Genomic DNA, 24,833 nt, shown 5'->3' on the forward strand with positions numbered 1-24,833 from the left:
CAAGTCGCTTTGGATAAAAATGTCAAAAGTGTAAAAAAAAACGTTTGCTGACGTTGCTTCCAGACGATCCCGTTCAGTGAGCTTGTGTGGCCTACCGCTTTCGCGGCTGAGCTGTTCAAGACGTTTTCCCTTCACAATAGCAGCACTTACAATTGACCGGGGAAGCTCTAGCAGGGCAGAAATTTGACAAACTGACTTGTTGTGAGTGAGGACACAAGGAATCAAGGAGATCATTTTGAGATTCAGCCATGAAGTCGACAGAGATCTAGCCCCACATATTGATCCTTGACTTAGTTGTTAGGAACACGACTCCTCGCGTCCTCTCCTCCGTCCTCCACTTGAGTAGACCTCAAAAAGCATTAGAGGAGAATATCTAAGGGGAGGAACCTACATCTTCTACTGAAAACACATTGGAGGAGGAAACGAGTGGAGGACGGAGAAGAGGTCGTGAGGAGTCATGTTTCTAACAACTGAGATATCAGTGCAGGTGAAGGAAAGGCTGTGAAAAACAGTTGGTCCCCAATATGACAGAGCTGTTGCGTCACTGAAACCTATGAAAAGGCTGTTGATTGAAGCTATATGGTGACAACTAATTTATCCGGGAAGGGTTCACAGAAAAAATCTAAAATTGTATATATCCTCTTCAGCTTCTATAAGTCAAATAAAACAATGTATAAAATATATATTGCTTTATTGAAAGTAACCCATGTGCACTTACTTACTTATTAATGAACAACTATCAGCTTTTTAGAATAGTTACAGATGGGATAAATTCATAACTAATTATTTTTGTAGAGCAGTAGGGTTAAAAACATCCAAAACATCCAATGACCACGTAAAATCAATCTCCACCTATACAAAAAACCAAAACCAAAAAAACAATGAGGCAAATCATGCTGAGAGATTATTAGCTCTCTTAGGGGGGGGGGGGAGGAGTGTAGGCCGATGTTTGCCTGAACTTTTACATTAATTTAATTGTGTTAATGATGACCTGACCTAGTGCTGTGCCATAGATGTTACACAAAGCCCAGTAACTAGTTCTGTAGTGTTCCCAAAATCTCAAAATGTGCACTGAAATGGCCATCTATGTATACACTAAACATGAAACCCACAGCGAAGGTCCTGAAATGGATCCCTCAGTGGTTTGTGGAAGAGGCAGCATGTTTGTGTGTGTCTCAGCATACACACACAGTGGTCTTCCCGGCATGCTGCTGGAGTAGCGTGGGGACGTTGGACGATTGTTCCTGTCCTTTTTCACTACCAAGTCTCACAGACGGCGTTCTCTCCCCGTTCCTGCATCGGACCTTCTTGGCCGACAGTGCGGGCGACGACGACCCCTCCAGTGTCCTTTTGCTGCTGGACGTCAGGGTGTCATCGCTAATCCCCTCCCCCGTGGAAGCGCTGTCCGTCGGGGGAGACCCGCTGTTGGAGTGGTCCTCGTCGGAGTCTGTGAGGGGCGGGGTGCCGAAGGGCTTGGACAGGGCCAGGGTGTAGAGGTTGCTCCCCGATAGGCCGTTCTGCCTCTCCAGGGTGGGGAGGAGCTCACACACGGCAGAGGACATCTCCAGGTCAGGAACCTGCAGAGAGAGAAGACAGTAGTGCTCAGTAACTGTCTGCAATACATGCAATACAAAAAGCCATCAGAGTTTCCAACCACTGCAAATACTGCCTAACAGCTGCTTTCATACTCTAGCCTCTGTGTCCCTATTGCAGATAATCCAGGAGAGTGAAAGGTCAGAAAGAGAAAATACTTTTTCAATTCATATCAACAGAGGCACATTACACACAGTTGTTTATTTGGTGGGGGGGGGGGGGGGGGATATGGCAATTAAAAACAAATCACAAGACACTGACTTTCGAAAAAGTACATTGAAAAAGAGTGCGCCCTTATTTACGTTGTGAAAAACAGAGCTATCTGCTAGACCGGGATGTAGTGTGCGCTAAGGGGTAAATGTACCGTCAGCACAGTCATTTTTCACAGTCAAAAGTTGTTCTTTTGCTTTTTTATGGTGAGAAAAAAAAAAAGTGAAGTCAAATCGGAATGCAGGTACTACTATTTTGTATGGCTATACTACACAATATTACATTACCATACTATGAAGCTGAGTGAATGTGTTTAAGCATCCAAAAAATGCATCGATACCAGTTTGGCCTTTAATCTTTTACTATTTTTTATTGTCGTTTTTTACTGACTGTGCTTTTGTTTTACTTTGTAAAATTGATCTATTCTTGTTCTCTCCATGAAATGTAGCGCTTTTCAAAATAAATGCATTATTATTAATGTTCGGGTAGTCTCAAGGACCCTACTTAGCATCTAGCGTTTATCTATGCTTCACCCCCCACTCTCACTTTGATGATGGGCGTGTTGGCGTGGGAGCGCGTGGCGGGGGCTCGCTGGGGCCACCGGGCCAGGTTCAGCAGCACCTCCTCGTGGTGGAGCGACTCCTGGGGCGCCCCAGGCTCCTGCAGGGCGATGACGATGGCACTGGTGTTGTCGGCGCGGAGCATTCGCTGGCGCCACCTCAGGAGGGCGTGGCTCACCAGCTGCCGGGCGCTGGACACCCCGCACGGCGCCTGTAGGGTAAAGGTGGAGAGCACGTGTGATGTGACCATACCCATAATGATTCCATACATTATTGATATAGCTCAGGGAACAAATCGCCGCCCCCCCAAAAAAGGCCTGGATTATCAATGCAGTATAGTGAAAAAATCATATTGCAATAATTGGCTGCATCGATTTTATTGCACAGCCCTAATCTCTACATGATAATGGTATACATACTGTACACACTACCAAGGTGGTACACACGCAGTGGCAACATTTTCAGTAAATACATGTAGAGTATCGCAATGTATCGCCATATGTATTGTATCACAATAGCATTGTATCATGACCTACAGTGCCTATAGAAAGTCATCATACCCTGTGAAATCTTTACCTTTTGTCACATTACACCCTGGAAATTAAAATAAATCAAATCTAACTTTTTTGAGCTGTATGTACACATTATAACCCTCATCATCAAAGTGAAAATTAAAAATTAAAAAATTCTGTACAATTATTAAAAATGAATTAGTGAAATACCTGGTTTGGTTAAGTGATCAGCCCCTTAGAGTATACCATTGTAAACTTGCTCAGGTGCAACCAATCAACTTCCAGATCAAACACCAGGCTAATTGCCCCCACCTGACATCAATTGTAGTGGTTTTGATTACTTCAGAATAAAACCAGCTGTTTCTTGAGGATTCCACTACTAGAAGTGCATGGTTCTGCAAAGAATTCACCATGGTTGGAAAAGTACTTTCAAAAGGCCTCCAGGATAAAGTTGTAGGAAGGCACAAGTTAGGTGAAGGCTACAAAAAGATTTCGAAGGCTTTAGCTATCCCTCTGAGTACCGTTCAGAGCATCATTAAGAAGTGGAAGGCGTATGGCACCACCAACACCTTGCCTAGATCAGGCTGTCCGTCCAAACTAGATGACCGAGCCAGGAGGATATTGATCAGAGAAGCTACCAAGAGGCCAAAGGCAACTTTGAAGGACTTACAAGTCTTTATGGCTGGGACTGGTCTGTCTGTGCATGTGACAACAATCTGACAAGCTTTACACAAAGCTGGCCTGTATGGCAGGGTAGCAAGAAAGAAGCCTTTTCTGAAAAAGTGCCACAATCAGTCTCGTTTGTGCTATGCAAAAACACACCTGGAAGATTCTGTTGCCATGTGGAAAAAGGTTTTATGGTAAGACGAGACTAAGATTGAACTTTTTGGACTGAACTCCAAAGCGCTATGTTTGGCGAAAACCAAACACAGCACACCACCCAAAACACACCATACCTACTGTGAAGCATGGTGGTGGCAGCAGCATTATGTTGTGGGGATGTTTCTCTTCAGCGGGGACTGGGCAATTGGTCAGGATTGAAGGGAAAATGGATGCTGCCAAGTACACCCAAATTCTTGAGGACAACCTGCGTCCCTCTGCTAGACAGCTGAAGATGGGCAGGTCATTCACCTTCCAACACGACAACGATCCTAAACATACCTCCAAAAGAACAACGCAGTGGCTTAAGGATAGAAAGGTGAATGTCCTTGAGTGGCCAAGTCAGAGCCCTGACTTAAATCCGATAGAAAATCTGTGGATGGACTTGAAGAGAGCAGTCCATCGCCGCTCACCACGGAATTTGACTGAACTTGAACAATTCTGCAAGGAAGAATGGGCAAATATTCTCCAATCTAGGTGTGCAAAGCTAGTAGAGACATATCCAAACAGATTGATGGCTGTAATTGCAGCAAAAGGTAGCTCTATAAAGTATTAAATCAGGGGACTGATGACTTTTCCAACCCTGTTATTCTTGTTTTTCATCTTTTATACATTTTCAGAACTGTTGCCTTTTTTTTCATTAGTTTGATGTTGTATGGCTAAATTTGTACATAAAGCTGGAAAAAGTTTTTTTTTATGGGTTTTGATTTCAGGCTGTATGACAAATATAGTAACTATTTCAAAGGGGTATGATGACTTTCTATAGGCACTGTATGTATGGTGATACGTATGCATATGCAGTTCTTGCCAATACCCTGATCACCAAGTTGACACAACAAAAGCATTTAATTAAAAAATAATATGTTTTCATGAGATGGATATCAAACCATCCCTTCATTCATTCATAAAGGAATACCCTAACTCGACCCTTTCCGGTGACTGTTAGAACAGGTGTACATTAGCTGTTGAGGGTCAGAAGTGTGACAAAAGAATTAAAGACATAAAGACAGTCAGACGGAACTGATAATCAGCTAGGGCTGGTTGATAAAATTATAGAAATATATATATTTTTAAAAATACACGAGAAAGCTGTTATCGCGCTTTTGCGCTTACGTCTACTGTCAGGATTTGGTTTGGTTTCTGTTAGTAATACAGACCTAGGCATTGGCACTGTTATAATGAATTTTAGCTGGGGTACAAACTACATAAGATTCTGTTGTAATAATAACCATATAGCATAGCCTGGGCCCCTCTACCTCCAGACTTGCTGGCACCATGCCACGTATGATATGGGGCAGACTTCCTGAGACTTGTTTGTCTCCCTGTATAAATATGAGGGAAACCCCAAGTTGGGTGCTCTCTTGTGGAACTATGCACTGACCATGTATCTTCCATTGTGAGCCCAGATCGATCTGAATTAAACTATCCTGATCCAACTTTTATTCGGAGTATCCACATCACTGGTGACTGCATTCTTCAACATCCGAAAATCATCATTACAGGCACATAAATGTAACTGTTTTTACTTTCATAGAAAATGGGAGTTTCTAAAGAAACTGTGTGCTTGCTTCAGTAATCAGCTTCAGTAGTTATGTTGTTAGGGCAAAACTCAAAACAAGATAGGCTAGCCTCTCATAGAAATAAACTGTAATTGTGTATATTTGTTCTTATTTCAGGCAAAAACAAAGAAATCCAGTAAATGCAGACTGTTTCTTTGAACAAGAAGTGTATTTGAACCCATGAGCCTCATACAGGTTATAAGGAAAGAAATACGGAATATCTGAATAATCAGAAAACATTGAGATATGCTTTGCCATATCGCCAAGCCCTATAAATCAGCCATATCATTCCAATCGAATATCGATCCAATCAATTATTATGTCACGCTTACCATAGCCTCATCGTTGTCCTGGCACATGGACACAGCGTTCTGTGGTGGCACCATGTTCCACAGCCCGTCGCTGCCCAAGATGATGTAGCGATGTTTACGGGGGTCAAGGGTCAGCACACAGGTGTCAGGCTCCGGGGACACCACAAACTCCCTGCTGTAGAAGTCATAGCTCCAAAGGTCTCCTATGGGAAATGAAGGGGACATACACTCACCGAACACTTTATTAGGAACACTATACTAATACTGGGTAGGGCCGCCCTTTGCTCTCAAAACAGCCTCAATTCTTCGTGGCATTGATTCCACAAGATGTTGGAAACATTCCTTTGAGATTCTGCTCCATGATGACTGCGTCACGCAATTCCTGCTGATTTTTCAGGTGCACTTTCAAGCAGTGAATCTCCCGTTCTACCCAAAGGTGTTCTATTGGATTCAGATCCGGTGACTGGGAAGGCCACTGAAGAACACTGAACTCATTGTCATGTTCATGAAACCAGTTTGAGACGACTTTTGCTTTGTGACATGGTGCATTATCATGCTGGAAGTAGCCATTAGAAGATGGGTAAATTGTGGCCACGAAGGGATGCACATGGTCAGCAACAATACCCAAATAGGCTGTGGCATTCAAGCGATGATTAATTGGTATTAACAGGCCCAAAGTGTGCCAAGAAACCATTCCCCACACCATTACACCACCTCCACCATGAGAAGGTGTACAGGTGTTCCTCATAAAGTGCTCGGTGAGTGTTTCTCTATCAGGGCTTCGATCTCATGCAGGGAAAGCCTTTTGGAAAGTGACCAAACCGGCTGCAAGAATGTCAAAAATGTCTTTCAGACTGAAACAAGAATACGGTTCTATTTAGACATTGTACAACGTCGTCAGAACTAGTCATCCATGTTGTTTATTTACACTGTTCACAATATCTGTGCTATCAGGGTTTTCTGTTTGTACAGCACTGATAATGGCAAAGACGTCAAAACATTTGCTTTTCATTTTCTTATCACCTTGCACTTGCACTTTATACATTTCAAGTAAAGATGTTTATTTTAGCAATCTCGACTTCCTGCCTCTTTCATTTAAGGTTCGAGTGTGAGTACCCCTTTGAAGAGAACCTACCCAGAGCCCTGGCCACAGCCAGGAAGGGGATCTGGTCGATGATGGTGCTCCTTCGGACCGGCCCGTTGTGGGTGAGCCTGGGCCTCTTCCACACTACCCGGTTCACCCCGGACTTCTTTATCACACTGGGAGGGAGAGACACATTTATGGTTACATAAAGTGAGAGAAGAGAATCAACCACAAAGTAAACAACAAGGGAAAAACAAGCTGTTCGGTATGGATCGGCCTCGTTAACACTGCTGTGGTATGTGAGTGAGTGAGCACATCTTTTTGGCAGTGAGGTGCGACCAATAATCTGGCAAATACTGCATCTCTATGTCCCTAGAAATTGCTTTGAGCTCATTCCCATTGTGGGTATCTGGTGAATGCCTTTAAGGCAGGGGTCTCAAACCTTTTTTTACCATGAGAGCTACTTTAAAAAAATGAAAGGTGTCAAGAGCTACTAATGTTTTCCCTTTGATTTTAATGACAGACTTAATGACACTGCATATTCAGCTTCCAAAAACACATTCTCCTACTATCCTCTCCTCTTTGAGAGGGTTGACACCAGATGCTCTGCTCTCCTCTCCCCTTTCTGTAAAAGACAAGTGGCAGACAAGGGGAAATAATAGTTAATAAACACCTTTTAGGCTACCAAATGAACTATTCATCTGTATAGGAATTCAGATATTAACATGAAATGAATGTATATTTACCTTGCTAGTGAGAGGGTTGACACTGCATGCTGTCCACCAGAGCTTTGTAGTTTGGAGTGTATCCAGCTGACTTCTGTGCAGCTATGCAGATGTTGGTGTATTTTCCATTATCAACAAGGCTCCAAACATTAGGGGCAGAGTGATGAGATTGAGCACAATGTCGTTTTGCAATGTTATTATTTCCAACTAAGACTGTAGCATCCACATCAAAAGCTTCACTCAATGTTTCTGACATTTCAGATGTGTCCACCTCCATGAAGGGATTGCTGATGAATGGAGCCCTGTGTGTCAGTTTGTCAAAGTCACTGAACCGCTCCTCAAACTCCCGACTAAACCTAAGTGAGCCGTGTTGCATCAACTGACCAAGAGCATGTACTTAGATCCCGTTGTAGCTGTTGTTGAATGTCTCCTGAAAGGGCAGAAATCCTCCGAGCAATGGTGTTCGCCCCAAGTTCAATAGACACTTTCTTTTGACACAACAAAATAAAAACTCATTCTCCCACTCCTGATGAAAATACTATGTTTTTTGCCTTTTGGCTGCCACTGAACATGAAGGCGAGGCAAACAAAATTGTCTTTTGCTAGTTAGCTTAAAACTGCTCCACGGCACTCACACTGCTCTTTATCAGCTTCAAGTTCAAAAGACTGCACAGTACGCCATTGATGTTGACAGGTGTGCAATGATTGGCAGATGTGTTTCAGCCAACCATGGTTGATCATAAGTGTGGCTTGTGGCTACCACCCGATGGAAGCCGCAAGCTTTCAGATTAGTTGTGCAAATTTTTGTGTTTCAGTGCAAAAAATGTATGTCCTTTCAAAATTGCTTGGTGAGCTACTGGTAGACGGGTAGGAGACCCCTGCTTTAAGGCAATCTCTCTTCGCTGTTATTCACTGTTATGCCTATCCCTCTAGGTTACCACTGTCAGAAAGCTTTAGTTGCATTCAAACCCAAAGTGTCGGCATGGGTACTGCAATGCTTTATCAGTGAGCTGACTGCCTGTATACACTGAGGCAGATAAGAGTTTGATTGTGTTATTGTGTAAGAGTCTGAGATATGCTGTTTGGCTCGACTCGTTCTCTGATCATAGCTGGGTTGCGGGGGAGGCTGGTGGAGGTAGAAATCGGAGGACGGACTCATTGTAATGCATGGAACAGAATTATTCAGTTCTGTGCATTACAATGAGCCCGTCCTTCGATTTCTACCTCCACCAGCCTCCTATGCTGGGTTGTTTTGTGCTGCGGTTCCAGTGAGCCTTACCTGCCCCCCAGCCCCTCTATGCGCTCCCTCTCCTTGGGCAGCTCAGGCTTGTGGTCTTGCGTGACCTCCACCGCCCTGATGAACTGGTCTGTTGGGTCGTTTTGGACCCCCAGGACCACTGTGGAATCCCCGACGTGTGCTACATACATGCGGTTTCCCCGGATGACCACAACGCTGGCTGTAGTGCCCGACGTGCTGGGCAGTCCTGTTAGTGTCTTGGGCCATTCGGCTGCAAAAGAGTTGAGAAAGGAGAATGTAAACGCAGCGTCACAGTACCCTTCATACTGCTTTCACCACTCGGGTTGCGTATAGCCTTCATTTGAACTGTGTAGCTTATCACAACTTTCTGCACACAATGGCATGCAATCAGCAGACCAGGCCGGTGAGGGAGGTAGGCATTCAGGATACAACACATATATTTTGAAATTACAGACGTCTATACAGCACAGATTGACTTCACTAAACTGTTGATCAAAGGTCTATCATACAGCCGGATGACAAGTCTAGGTGTAACAGAACAGAAGGAAACTCTTGATCAATTGTAAGGCCCTCTCTCTCTGGGCCTGATTTGCCATTCTATCCACTCTCAACTTAAATCACACATTCAGCACATAATGGACGACTCATGGTTTGTCTTGCATGATAGTTAGGTCCGGAAATTGACACAATTTTCATAATTTTGGCTCTGTACGCCACCACAATGGATTTGAAATGAAACAATCGAAATGCAATTGAAGTGCAGACTTTCAGCTTTAATTCAAGGGGTTGAACAAAAATATTGTATGAAACGTTGAGGAATTGCAACCATTTTTATAGAGAGTCCCCTATTTTTAGGGGCTCAAATGTAATTGGACAAATTAACCTAACCATAAATAATGTGTTAATTTTTAATACTTTGTCGAGAATCCTTTGCATGCAATGACTGCCTGAAATCTGGAACCCATGGACATCACCAAATGCTGGGTTTCCTCCTTTGTGATGCTTTGCCAGGCCTTTACTGCAGCTGTCTTCAGTTGTTGTTTGTTTGTGGGTCTTTCTGCCTTTAGTTTTGTCTTCAGCAAGTGAAATGCATGCTTGATCGGGTTGAGATCAGGTGATTGACTCTCGCCATTGCAGAATATTCCAAAAAACTCCTGGGTTCGCATTGTGTCCATCTGTACTGTGAAGCGCCGTCCAATCAACTTAGCTGAATTTGGCTGAATCTGAGCAGACAGTATATTCCTAAAAACTTCAGAATTCATCCGGCTGTTTCTGTCTTCCGTCACATCATCAATAAACACTAGTGATTCAGTGCCATTGGAAGCCATGCAATGCCCATGCCATCACACTGCCTCCACCGTGTTATAGATGATGTGGTATGCTTCGGATCATGAGCAGTTCCAAGCCTTCTCCATACTTTTTTTTATTCCCTTCATTCTGGTACAGGTTGATGTTAGTTTCATCTATCCAAAGAATGCTGTTCCAGAACAGGGCTGGCTTTTTTAGATGTTTTTTGGCAAAGTCTAATCTGGCCTTTCTATTCTTGAGGCTTATGAATGGTTTGCACCTTGTGGTGAACCCTCTGTATTTGCTCTTGTGAAGTCTTCTCTTTATGGTAGACTTGGATAATGATATGTGTAGTGACTAAAACATTTCCTATTGTATATCACTCAGGGTCTGGCTAGGTAGGCTGTAGTAGACGCTTGAACAAACGGAGACGAGAGTTACGTTGAAATAAAATGATCTTCGGTTTATTGTTCCATTTTCCACAAAAATGATATTCAAAATGCAGGCTATCAAAATTATAAAGCAATCTGGTAAGCTAAAATATGCTACCATTTGCGAACAAACAAACAGGCTGTCAAGGTCAAGGTCAAGGTCTAAAGACTGTGTGCTTTCCTAGCCAAAAACCCCTGCTGGTAGCCTTGGCACTTCCGATATAATAACGGACCTCTCCACCTGCAGGGGGAGCCACTAAACAGAAATAACCGTCACACATATCACAACATAGAAAATAAGCACTTTATGTCCCAAAAGAAAAATATAGAAATTGGCTCCTACATAACCGGCCCCTAATTGTATCACAAAAACAATTACTTATATCAATTTAAAGGAGCCTATGTTACTTCAATCATTAACAAACTTAGAAATATCAATGATTTCAATAATAATAAACATTGTGTGAGGTGTGACGATCTACTTGACCTTTAGGTAGACCTCAATGGGTTCCTGAAGCCGGATGGCTGCTACTATTCTGTGTCTTCTAGCAGCAGACAGAGCTTTGTTATGGGTCTCTCCAGAACGCTGGTTTGTGTCTTGACTTTGACGGCTCTCACCAGGCCTTTGGAATCCGACTTCACCTCCAACACTCTTCCTAAGACCCATGAGCCGCGTGGTGCAGAGGAATCGACCACCATCACCACGTCTCCAGGAGTGAAGCTTCTCCTCTTCGTGCACCATTTTTGTCTCTCCTGCATGAGAGGCAAGTACTCCTGGCTCCAACGCTTCCAAAATAAATCGGCCATGTATTGCACCTGTCTCCAGCGACGCCTTACGTACAGGTCATTCTGCTCAAAGATCCCAGGTGGTAGAATGGGTTTGGTTTTTAGGAGCAAGATGTGGTTTGGGGTAAGAGGCTCCAAGTCCTGTGGGTCGCTGCTGACTGTGGTGATTGGACGGCTGTTTAAGATGGCTTCCACTTCACACAGGATGGTCTGCAGCCCCTCATCGTCCAGAGTCTGTTGTCTCAAAACAGAATGGAGGACCTTTCTCACCGACCTTATGAGCCGCTCCCACACTCCTCCATGGTGGGATGCTCCAGGGGGATTGAAACTCCACTGTACACCCCTGTGAAGAAGAGCTCCTTCTACTTTCTTCTGGTTTAGGGCTGAGAGAGCTTCCCTGAGCTCCCTCTCGGCCCCGACAAAATTGGTGCCGTTGTCAGACCGGATATGTTTCACTTGTCCCCTCCTGCAGGTGAACCGTCTCAAGGCGTTGATACAGGAGTCTGTATCAAGAGAGTTGGCGACTTCAATATGCACGGCCCTACTAGTCATGCATGTGAATAATACCCCGTACCTCTTCAATGTGGTGCGTCCTCTTTTGACGTTGATAGGGCCAAAATAATCAACACCTACATTGGTGAATGCAGGCAAGTTTGGCTGGAGCCTTTCCTGTGGCAAGTCAGCCATCTTCTGCTCTCCGATTTTGGCTCTGTGCTGCCTGCACACGACACAATCTCCTATTATTTTCCTTGAGGCAGAGTTGGCCTTGATTATCCAGTATTTTTTCCTCAGCTCTGAGAGAATGTGGTTTCTCCCTCCATGTCCAGTTTTTTTATGAATGTCACGTAGAATGAGTGTGGAAGTGTGACTGCTTTTAGGGAGAATGACAGGGAACTTCATCTCCTCTGGCATAGCTGCCCGGCTCAAACGTCCTCCCACTCTGAGCATTCCCTCCTTCAACACTGGGTCAAGTCTGTAGAGGCCGCTCGTCCTCTTGACACCAGATGGTGCCATTTGCAATGCTGCTATTTCCTCTGGAAAGCTCTGCTGTTGGATGTAAGAGATAATGGAGTTCTCTGCTTTCTCCAGATCTTCCAGAGAGACCGTTTGTCTGCCCTGTGTGGCTTTGACATCCACCATCTTCTGGTCGATGGCCTTCTGAGCGTTTCGAGTAACTGTGGTTTGGTTGATAGTGGACTGAAGCACTTTCCTTCTCTGAGCCAGCAACTTCAAAGCTTCCTTTAGCTTCTGAAACCATGCCACTGCAACCTTCAGTCTTCTCCAGCTGGAGAAGTATGTGATCAGCATGTCTGTGGGCTTGTCACCTCCTTTGCCAATAGTTGCAATGGTTGGGTTTCTCTTGACCTCTGAGTCATCAACAGAGAGTGTGATAGAGACCAGGGGGAACTGTGGCCACTCCTCTTCCGACTTCCAGATCATTTCTGGGCCATGAATCCAGCCTGTGTTCTTCAAAAAGGCGTCAGCTCTCTGCCCCCTAGAGGCAGCATCGGCAGGATTCATCTTTGTATTTACGTATCTCCATTGTGCCACCTTTGTGGCCTCTCTAAAAGCAGAGATCCTGTTGGAGACAAATGTGTGGAACCTTGTGTGTTCATTAGCGATGTACTTGAGTACTGACTGGCTATCAGTCCAAAACATTGAGCTTTGCAGCTGTAGCTGTAACTCTGAGCGGAGCATTTTATCCACTTTAGTGGCGAGCACTGCGGCAGCGAGCTCCATCCTGGGGATCGTCATTTTCTTCAAGGGAGCCACTCTGGCCTTTCCTGTCATGAAGGCAACATGAACAGTGTTCTCCTCGTTCACGAGTCTCAAGTAGCTCACTGAACCATATCCTAGCTCGCTCGCATCTGAGAAGTGGTGCAGCTGCGCTTGCTTGTATGAGCCAAGGTTGCTTGGTTTGATGCATCGTGGGACTTTGAAATCCTTGATCTGCTGGAGATCTGCAATCCACTTGATCCACCGGTTCAAGAACCCTTGAGGTACTTCCTCATCCCAGCCACACTGGATGCTGCAGAGCTCCTGTAGTAGCAGCTTAGCTGTAAGGGTGAAGGGAGCGAGGAACCCTAAGGGGTCATAAATGGAGCTGACCATTGACAGTATCCCTCTTCGAGTGGGTGGTTGTGGCTTGATGGTGACATTGAATGTGAAATTGTCCTCTTCCACCACCCATCGCACTCCAAGTGCACCTTCAGTTGGGAGTCTGTCTCTGTCCAGGTTGAGCTCCTTTACCTCCTTCGCTCTTCCTGCTTTAGGAATGGTGGCAAGCACCTGACGGTTGTTGGTTATCCATTTGGAGAGTTGGAAACCTCCTCTCTGACAAGCAGACGTGAGCTCTGTGATGAGTAGACTGGCATTGTTCTCTGTAGACACAGACTTTAAGCAGTCGTCAACATAAAAATTGTTCAGGATTGTGTCAACCACTTCAGGTCTCAGATGTTTCCTGTTGTCTTCAGCTGTTCTTCTTAGCGCATAGTTTGCACAGCTGGGTGAAGATACAGCGCCAAACAGGTGCACCGTCATGCGGTACTCCACAGGGGTCAGACTTACATCTCCACCAGGCCACCATAGGAATCTCAAAAAATCCTTGTCCTCTTCAGAAACCTTTACCTGGTGGAACATGGCTTGTATGTCAGCCATCATTGCGATTGGCTCCTGGCGGAATCTGAGGAGCACTCCTATGAGGCGATTGGTTAGGTCTGGACCTTGAAGCAATTCAGAGTTAAGTGATGTGCCGTTGAAGGATGCTCCACAGTCAAAAACAACTCTGAGTTTTCCTTTTCTGGGGTGGTACACCCCATGGTGGGGTATGTACCAGACCTTTCCATCCTTGCGCCTCAGCTGCTCCTGCGGAACTGCCTCGGCGTAGCCTTTGTCTATGACATCAGAGAGAAATGTTGTGTATTCCTCATGGTGTGTCTCGTTCCTTTCAAACTTCCTTTTCAGGCTTGACAGACGCTGTTCAGCCACATGGCGATTATCAGGCAGTGACACATCATCTCTCCTGAACGGCAATCTGAGACTGTAGTGTCCATCCACAATCTTGGCTGAGTCCTCAGCAATCTTCATGAACCTTTTGTCCTCCATGGACATCTCCTTTGTCTCTTCATATGACTTTTCACTGAAGTCAGTGTTGTACTGTGAGACCAGCTGCTCCTGAATGTTGACCAATGAAATCCTGTTGGCAGAGACTGAGTGACCTTTTCCTCTTCCTCCTCTCAGTGGTCCATTGACCACCCAGCCCAGCCTTGTCCTAACTGCATATGGACCCTCCCCTTGGCTGTTGATGACCTGCAATGGTTCCATTACCACTGGTGCATCAGTGCCAATCAATAGGTCAACATCAGCATCGATGCTGTGGAGTCTGACGTCCTTGAGGTATGGCCACTTGACTATATCACTTGGGTTAGGGATGTTCTGTTTTGTGACGGGCATGGTCTTGTGGGTGTATGCCACTGGGAGGGGTATGAATGTGTTGCCATGTAGCTCACTCACCTCCAGACCTGGGACAATATGACTGTTTACTGTCTTCTCTTGACCCATGGTGCGGAGCAGAATGTTGGTCTCTTTTCCTCTGATGTTCAACTGGTGCATGAGTCTGTCTGTGCAAAATGTGGCCGTGCTGCCAGGGTCGAGGAATGCATATGTATGGATGATCTTGTTCCCTTTGTTGGATTTCACCTTAACAGGCACGATAGCCAGTGCACACTCCTCTTCACCGGCCCCAATATGCCCACATGCAGAGAGCTTCACCCCATGGCTAGTTGAGTCCTCTGCTGTTCCTTGCACCGTTCCTTTTTCCTTGTCCAATGTTCCTATGTGAAGCACAGTTGGGTGGGTCTTATTGCACACTTTGCATGAGAGGCGCCTGTTGCAATCTTTGCTCATGTGCCCTGGTTTGAGACACCCGAAACAGATTCCCTTTTCCTTTAGGAAACCAATCTTTTCTTTGTGCATTTTCCTTTTGAGTTGTGGACATGTCTCCATCATGTGTTCATTTGAACAGAACAAACAGAGTTGCTCCTTCGTGAGCTGAGGTGTGGCTTGTGAGTTGCCATCTTGAGGTTGGGGTACGCACGCCACGCCGGTGGCGAAGTTGCTGCCAGTCACCTTCGGCTTTTGTGACTTGAAGGCTGTGGGCTTCTTTGCTGTAGTGCTGCGTGGATTGACTGTAGCATCCTGAATGTTGCCGAACACAGGGTCTGTTACAATCTTCACTTGTGTTTCAATGAACTTGACCAAGTCACTGAATTTTGCCCTGCTGTGCCGCCTTTCCTGTAGCTTGTATGCTTCTGTTCTCCATCTTTCCCTGAGTTTAAAGGGCAACTTTGCAACAAGTGATTGTAGATTGGATGATAAATCAAGCTCCTCTAGGTATGCAATTTCAGCTATTGCATTACAGCAGCCCCTGAGATACAAAGCAAATGCCTCTAATGCTTTGGAGTCTTCAGGCTTGATGGGGGACCAGGACAGGGCCTTTTCCATATATGCATTGGCAATTTTGAATTCATTACCATAATGCTCTTGAAGCAGCTCTTTAGCTTTCACATAGCCATTGTTTGGATCCATGTACATGCAGGTCCTAACTAGTTCTCTAACCTGCCCCCTGGTGTACTGTTCAAGGTAGCACAACCTGTCTTTTGCACTGTCAGTCTTGGTCTCTATGATGTGCTCAAAGGATCTGATAAATGATGTATATTCAACCAGATCACCTTCAAAGACCTTAATGTCCTTTGGCGGCAGAGATGACAGTTGCTGTTGTTTGATGAGAGCGGCAGTGATGTCATTTTGGCTCTGTAAGATGTTATACAGAGCTGCACCTCTTGGGTTTGTTTGTGGTGCTTGTTGTGCTGGGGCTTGCACAGAGAATGAAGGGTTTGGAAGGTTAAATGGTGGTTGGGTGTGCATAGGGGTTCCACTTTGTGTTACATTTCCACTTGCTGGCTGTGAGTGTGCACCTGACTGTGCACTTTGTTGTTGCCCATAAGCTGAATGTCCATGAGGTGGTGCTCTAGGCGTTACAGCGGGATACAGGAAAGTGGGTGAGGCAGGTGATGTTAGAAGGCTTTGATGGCTGAAATGAGGTCCTTTTGGGGGCACAACTGATGTGTCCACAGTGCTCCTTTGCACTGGTTCAGTTTGTTTTGAACTTGTTCCGGTTTCCATTCCAGAAGCTTGTGTTCCTGACTCCTCAAAATATTCAGTCATCCCATCATCTCCTGATGTTCTCGCCTGAGTCTCCATGCGTTTGCTGAAAACAGAGATTTTAGCTGAAGCAGCTTCCAACTCAGCTCTCAGTTCCAATGCTTCCTTTCTTTTCCTGATTTGTTCCTTTTGCCTATTGAGCATTTCCTCCTCATCCTCCAAGGCATGTTTTTCCATGAGCGCACTCAATTTTGCTTCCAAGGCGGCCTTCTCCGCTTCAGCCTGGGTGCATGAAGATGCTGTAGAAGAGACTTTGGAACTGACTTGAGATGCACTTTCATGGGGAGCAACATCAACAACAGCTTTAGCATCCTTACCATTAGTGACATCTCCATCATCATCATCATCAGTCATTTCGGGTGGATTTGACAGCCAGTTATTCACATGAGCGTTAAATTCATCAACAGAGGCTATTTTGGGCTTAAACCAATTGTCAGTGTCATTGTCTCTGTCGTCATCATTCAACAGCTTTTGATAGGTGGAATGTGCATCTTTAAATTCTCCGACCAAGGCATAATCTGAACATATTCTCCTTCACCTCATCAATATTTGCCACATCCTTCATCAATTCAAGGACTATGTTCTTTCTGCGCGTTAACTGCCCAAGCTTGGCTTTTCTGGATGAACGCATTTCCTTTTCCTCCAAAACATTTGCGATGTCCTCTGAGCGGACTTTTGCCTCGCCATCAGTCATGTTGACACAAGCTGACTTTACTTCTTATCAAAACGGGATTGTTGTATCATGCCAAGTTCGCGTTCGTTAATTTCTCCGAACAGCCCAGTCCTAGCACCAGGCGCTCCGTATTACAATAATGCGGTCCAAATTCAAACAAGCGTGGCACACCAAACAATTTATAACTCCTGGCTTTGTCACAAATCCACTCCTTTAGTGATCCTTAATCCATATTACATCCATCTTGAACGAAATCTCATCCAATCTTGCAATTTTACATACCGCTCCGCGCTTAGCATTAGCCGTGCGTACGTTGATTCCTCCTGGTCCTTTGTTTGGTGCCACGCTGTTCCTCCAAACTCCACGTTTCCTTGGAAAACCCAGTAATCCACGGATCCACAAGCAAGTCTTTAGACTAATGTAGTGACTAAAACATTTCCTATTGTATCACTCAGGGTCTGGCTAGGTAGGCTGTAGTAGACGCTTGAACAAACGGAGACGAGAGTTACGTTGAAATAAAATGATCTTCGGTTTATTGTTCCATTTTCCACAAAAATGATATTCAAAATGCAGGCTATCAAAATTATAAAGCAATCTGGTAAGCTAAAATATGCTACCATTTGCGAACAAACAAACAGGCTGTCAAGGTCAAGGTCTAAAGACTATGTGCTTTCCTAGCCAAAAACCCCTGCTGGTAGCCTTGGCACTTCCTATATAATAACGGACCTCTCCACCTGCAGGGGGAGCCACTAAACAGAAATAACCGTCACACATATCACAACATAGAAAATAAGCACTTTATGTCCCAAAAGAAAAATATAGAAATTGGCTCCTACAATATGCCTACCTCCTGGAGAGTGTTCTTCACTCCATTGTGTTGCCGAGTTCACCAGTGCGTTCTTTTTTTCTCAGAATGTACCAAACTGTTGATTTGGCCACTCCTTATGTTGCCGCTATCTCTCTGATGGATTTTTTTGTTTGTGCAGCCTAAGGATAGCCTGTTTCACTTGCATTGAGAGCTCCTTTGACTGCATGTTGTGCGTTCACAGCAACAGCTTCCAAATGCAAATGCCACACTTAGAATCAACTCAGACTTTTTACCTGCTTAATTGATAAAGAAATAACAAAGGAATTGCCCACACCTGTCCATGAAACAGCTTTTGAGTCAATTGTCCAATTACTTTTGGTCCCTTGAAAAAGAGGGGGCTCCATATTAAAGAGCTGTAATTCCTAAACCCTTCCTCCAATTTGGATGTGAATACCCTCAAATTGAAGCTGAGGGTCTGCACTTTAAGCCCATATTCATTATATAACTGTAACTTGAATATGTTTTGGTAAACAGCTAAAATAACAAAAAATGTGTCAGAGTCCAAATATATATGGACCTAACTGTATCATGAGGCATTCGAATCAGGGAAGCTCGAGGGCTCTCAAAACGACTGTTGACTGTCTCGTGCCCTCCTAGAATTAGGGTCCGTGTACCTCACGGCCATTCAATTTGCGTGTTCAAAACGGAAATCCACTCATATCTCGTTTTTCATTTGTGGAGTTAGAATGAGAATTGACTCCGACTGCTGCCTATGTTGTGAAATCAAATCACAGTTGGGGAAAAAAAGAGAAACAAGGGTAATTTTCATGTTTTCAACCTGCACCCCAAAAATTAAGAATGGCTTGTTTTTCTTTGTTTTGTTCAGTTTGGCAAAATTTAATAACAGGAACAGAAATAAGTATGTTCTACGCTGGTGAAGGGCGGTACTAGCTTCCAATGTGGGCCCACCCACAACACTTTCATTGGCCAAAGCTTCACTCAAGGGCAAGCCATGCTGTCACATAGCATATGGTTACGAAAGTATTAAATCTGGTAGTCAACTAAATTCAAGATGATATTATCATTGCTTGCCTGTGAGTCCAAGGCCCTATGTATATAGTGCCTCCACTTGGTTAGAGACCAATTTCAGTCAGAGTCACTCAGAGTGACTGAGATGATGTTGTCCCATCAACTGTGCTTTTTCCTCTCCACCATTCAACTTTGTAGATTTTGAGCAGTTTTGTTCCTCTCCATTTGCTCAGTTTGTCATGACAACCTGATCGACACAGTGTGTAATTGATTCCTATGCAAATCAGAGACCCTATAAAAACAAAGATAATAATTCCAAAATTACATGAACTATTATCCTTGCATTAAGATGGACTCAATTCAACTTATTGAGTGATTTGTTGATGACATGTTTGCATTCTAGCTAATTTTAAGAGTGTCATAGCAAAGGGTCTGAATACTTATGTACATGAGGTACAGTGGGGGAAATAATTATTTGATCCCCTGCTGATTTTGTTAGTTTGCCCGATTACAAAGAAATGAGCGGTCTATAATTTTTATGGTACTTTTATTTTAACAAATAGAGACAGAATATCAACAAAGAAGTCCAGAAAAAACACATTATATAAAGTTATAAATTCATTTGCATTTGGTCGAAGGAAATAAGTATTTGATCCCCAAGCAAAACATGACTTAGTACTTGGTGGATAAACCCTTGCTGGCAAGCACAGAAGTCAGACGTTTCTTGTAGTTGGTCACCAGGTTTGCACACATCTCAGGAGGGATTTTGGTCCACTCCTCTTTACAGATCCTCTCCAAATCCTGAAGGTTTCAAGGCTTTTGCTTGGCATGTCGAAGCTTCAGCTCCCTCCACAAATGTTCGATAGGATTAAGGTCTGGAGACTAGCTAGGCCACATACACACACATATACACACACACACACACCACTTTATTAGGAACACTATACTAATACTGGGTAGGGCCTCCCTTTGTTCTCAAAACAGCCCCAATTCTTCGTGGCATTGATTCCACAAGATGTTGGAAATATTCCTTTGAGATTCTGCTCCATGATGACATGATTGCATCAAGCAATTCCTGCTGATTTTTCAGGTACACTTTCAAGCTGTGAATCTCCCGTTCTACCACATCCCAAAGGTGTTCTATTGGATTCAGATCCGGTGACTGGGAAGGCCACTGAAGAACACTGAACTCATTGTCATGATCATGAAACCAGTTTGAGACGACTTTTGCTTTGTGACATGGTGCATTATCATGCTGGAACTAGCCATTAGAAGATGGGTAAATTGTGGCCATGAAGGGATGCACATGGTCAGCAACAATACTCAAATAGGCTGTGGCATTCAAGCGATGATTGATTGGTATTAACAGGCCCAAAGTGTGCCAAGAAAACATTCCCCACACCATTACGCCACCTCCACCATGAGAAGGTGTACAGGTGTTCCTCATGAAGTGTTCGGTGAATGTGTGTGTGTGTGTGCGTGTAATGTAATATACATACACATATACACACACACACAAATGACAGACCATAATTCAAAGTCCAAATAGACTACAATTAATAATGCGTCTCCGTCGTCCCAGCCATAGTCTCTTCCTTGATTTGGGGAAAACTGAATCAGCAGCCTGGGCCAAAAGGCTCAACATTTTGCGCACTCCTGCAATACATGTGTTCAAGGACTTGATAAGTCTTGCTTCAGAAAACTCAACTATTGTTCTTGCTCATAAACATGTTTTGAATTTGTCATAAAAAGCTCACCCCTTAACTTACTAAACCAAGGTCAAACAATGAAGGGAAGCTATCTGAAAATAAATTGCAGTGAATAACTTATAGCCTAGAGACGTGACATTTCGGCAATAACGCATTCATTGCAATCAGGCACGTAGCAAGGGGGGCTGTGGGGGTGTTTTTTAAAAATTATTATTAATTAATGTGTGTGACAATATGTGGAAGTCTGTGCATCATCTAGGCTACTGGTTACATTGTGTGACTGCTGTTGGATTATACACTTTTCACTTACACTAACCACAATGTTATTATCCCATCAAGTCACCAGAATTGCTTGTTTAGCAGGTGATGGGCAACATTTTCGCTGGGTACATAAAAGGGGGGACATCTGCTGTCATTGTCGGAATCAGGACAAATAGCCAACATGCAAGGTTGTTCACGTTACTCCATCTCACATTACGTTGCTCTCTCTCACTATATGCTATCACTTTGTGTGGTGGTGCACATTGACAGGTGCCTGCTAGATTGTAGCACAGCTTTGGATGAGTTGGGATTGATATACTGACAAATATATTTAACAATCTGGTGATCAGAGCCGTTTATCGGGTAAGGACAGGTGCACTCGGGTAAATCAGCTGTAGTGTAATTTACCTAAGACCCAATTATTTCATGCCTTTCACTCGCACTAACCACTATGTTATTCTCACAGAATTGCTTGTTTAACCGGTGATATGCAACATTTTCTCAGGGGGGGCCTTTCACCCCCCTTGCAAAATTTTAGGCAGCACCCCCTCGTGAACTATACTTCCTACGTCCCTGACTGCAATTCCATTAATTAAATCACTGCACATCACTGGGATGGGGGGTCATCATGGGTGCAGAAGTGAGCAGCAGGATGAGCAGATGACAGCTAAGATTGATCAAAAGTGATCAAGCGGCTGGGGTGGCTAACACTGCATCCTAGTTGTCTGTCACCGAGTTGACTGGTAAAGCAGGTTAGCTGCAATAATCCAACAACATACACAGGTTTTTTTTTATTTCGGCATTAAGTAGGCACATACAATTCCGTTCATCAATAAAATAAGTGGCTGTGTTGCACTGCCGCACATCGGCCATCACAGCACGTCTCAATGTTGGACTCACAGGCAAGCAATGATAATGATATAATCTTGAATCTGGTTGACTACCAGACTTCGTAACAGTAGGCTAGTGTTGTGGGTGGGCCCACATTAGAAGCTAGTACCGCCCTTCACCAGCATAGAAAATACTTATTTCTATTCCTGTTATTAGATTTTGCAAAACTGAACAAAACAAAAAGATAAACAAGCCATTTTTCGTTTTTTTGGTGCAGATTGAAAACATGACTTATTTGATTCCACAACTTAGGCAGCAATCGGGAAATGAGCCAATTCTCAGTCTAACTCCACAAACGAAAAACGAGATGAGTGGATTTCCGTTTTGAACACGCAAATCGGATGGCCGCGAGGTACACGGACCAACTACGCACCTCCCGTGATGGCGGGGAGCATTATGTATGAAATCTGTGTAGCTATAATCCATATTTAGCGCGGAGCTCGGGCTAATACAGCAAGCTCGCCGATTAGCCGTGTGAGTGGTTGTTCAACTTACGCAGTTTTTTCCACATCGCTTCGTGGCACGCAACGAACCCTTTCCGAACAGCTGCACACACTTCCTCGTCCTCCTTAGACCAAAATCCTCGTTGTTTCTTGATGAATTCCCACAAATAGTCCCGTGCGAATTGCGCTGCTTCGCGGCCACCGTGGCCATCGAACACAGCGAAAAAAGCGACAGAGCGGTGGGGGTGGTTATCGAGGTCGCTCTCGGCCGGCGAACTGTCCTGCGTCCATAATGCTGTTGCCGCCACTGCACAACTTTGGTCATTTTGTACAATGTGTGTGCATGCAACTGTACTGGATGCAGACGAATCATTCAGTGCGATATTTGCAGTCCGCTCTTGGTGCACGTTTTCAGGCACAGTGTCGACCGTCGAGGTATCATCTTTGGTTTCGTCTTGTTCGTGCGAGTTCAGCTCATCTTCTCCCGGCTCGGGCTCCACTTCAACCTCGGTTACATCCTCCATGTATTTTCTGCCTCCCTGGTCGGAAAATACACTCACTCGCATCAACAATGCGTTTTCCATGGCTGTAGAAACGTCTTGATTGGGATGTTGAGTAGTAGTGTTACCTGTAGACGGTCTAAACAGTATTTTAAGTTTAGTTAATTTCAATCACCCCCTTTCTGTCATCTGTGTTCTGCGCTCCAATAGTGGAGCTCCGCCTACTTACTTCCGGTCAATGTAAATGTATGTAAATTAGGATTTCTTCAAAATAAAAGCGCCACGTTAAACTTGTTTAAGCATTTAGAAATACTAAATATGGATAAAGGAACCACAAATTATATGTAACTATATCTGGGAGTAAAGATTTAATCCTCTCAGTTTATTATGTGTTTTTAAGAGTGTAATTCTTCTAATAATAATAATAATAATAATAATGCATTTTATTTGGAGGCGCCTTTCAGGTCACCCAAATAATTTGGTAATATCCAAATTACCCTGATATGGACCTGCTGGGACCATATATACTGAAAAATGTATGCACTCACTGCAATGTAAGTCGCTTTGGATAAGAGAGTCAGCTAAATGGCATATTGTAGCAAGGTCCGTGACACACAGAGGCAGACGCAGTGTCGGTATGAGGGAATTGTTTGTTTATTTTTAGTTCGCTGAGGACTTCTCTGTCTCTTCTCGCTAGCTTTTCAGATGAAATTCTCTCTGCTCCACCGTTCCCAGCCCACCTACTGAAAGCAGAGGCACACACATCTTAACCATTTCGTTAAACGAGGCTTCATTCGCACCAGGTGCGCAACAAAGCCTCGCCCCGTCACCCTGGCCACGGTCCTGTAGCTCCCTCCACAGGCCGAACGCTGCATGTCCCCCCACACATATATTATGAAAAACTGCTGCACTGCATGGTGGACACATAATGGACTGTACACAAATAATATTCCAAGGCTAAACATGATTTTTACTATTGCTGTACTCAACAACCCTTCTAGTATACATATCGGAAAATATTTTGTACAGTACATTATGTGTTCCCTATGCAATCTAGAGGTGGCACTTTTAACTGTTGGGCCACAGTAAAGGGCCAAGAATTATTGGTATGAGACCTTTCATGGTAAAAACTCACTTGATATGTATACTAGAAGGGTTGTTGAGTATTATAAAGGTGGAGGACATTGAGAAAATGGTTGGATCTTAAGTAAATGAATGTAGAGAACAAAGCTAATATACACAGAAATTAAATTAGAAATCATTATTTTGATGGTATTATTCTTGTTAATTTGCTGCTGCTCATTAGTTTTTGAGGAGGACTGTGGAGGACTATATTATACCTCCTTAGAGGGCAGTACACTGTACATGGGATACATATTGGACTGTAGAGAGAAAATGTTCCTACCTGTCTCAAATAAACTGGGGTGGAAAATATTCACTAGGATCTCTACTAATCAAATAAAATCACTGTGTCGTACATCCAGCAACACTATATTTTCCACACCCTTATAAGCAAAAACATTGTCGGGAATATTGAGTAGAGTCTGTAGAATCAATATATGCTGTCATATCATGTGGCACTGCATAATTGGGAGTGTTCTTGGCCTTTTAGTGGCATCAGTCGAACCAATACCAGAGCCTAAGGCCCCAGAGGTCACGAACCTAAGGCATAAGCTTGATGGGCCCAAAAGGGCTGAAGTACAGCCTAGACGATGGGAGGCTGACAAAACCCCTGGTCCCAGTTGTCCCAATTATCCCAGCTATGACCCAACAAGCCTGAAAGCATTCCAGAAGTTTCACAAACAGAACATGCGCAAATAATGATTCATTTTGAGCAAAGGAAAATCTATTTTGTGCTCAATAAAAGTTTATTTGCATGTCTGCTAAAGTCCATATATGCACGCACAACGTGCTCGCTCCACATCCTTGTTCTGTGCACACTCAAAGCTTTGCCTCAAATTTGTGCCAACATTTCTGATTGGCTGGCCTGACCTTCAATCACAACATTTCTGGACCAATGGCGATTGGAGGATGTTCTTGATGAAAACGTGGGAATTTGAATGATCAAATTTTAGCCAGTTATTTTTTTTTACTGAGTCGGG

General features: G+C 44.1%; 1 protein-coding gene across 1 annotated transcript; it reads right to left on the reverse strand.

Annotated features, from left to right (window-relative positions):
- Positions 1 to 716: 716 nt before the first annotated feature.
- Positions 717 to 22,915, reverse strand: LOC310823868 (protein phosphatase 1D-like). Its single transcript, XM_083696750.1, has 6 exons — positions 22,284 to 22,915; positions 8,712 to 8,940; positions 6,760 to 6,884; positions 5,646 to 5,827; positions 2,350 to 2,574; positions 717 to 1,577 (listed from the first exon to the last, which is right to left on the reverse strand). Exons 1-6 carry the CDS (start codon positions 22,813 to 22,815, stop codon positions 1,176 to 1,178), a joined length of 1,695 nt encoding a protein of 564 aa, XP_083552876.1. The 5' UTR covers positions 22,816 to 22,915; the 3' UTR covers positions 717 to 1,175.
- Positions 22,916 to 24,833: the final 1,918 nt, after the last annotated feature.

This window comes from Argentina silus (genome assembly GCF_951799395.1).
Source record: "Argentina silus genome assembly, chromosome: Y".
Lineage (NCBI taxonomy): Eukaryota > Metazoa > Chordata > Actinopteri > Argentiniformes > Argentinidae > Argentina > Argentina silus.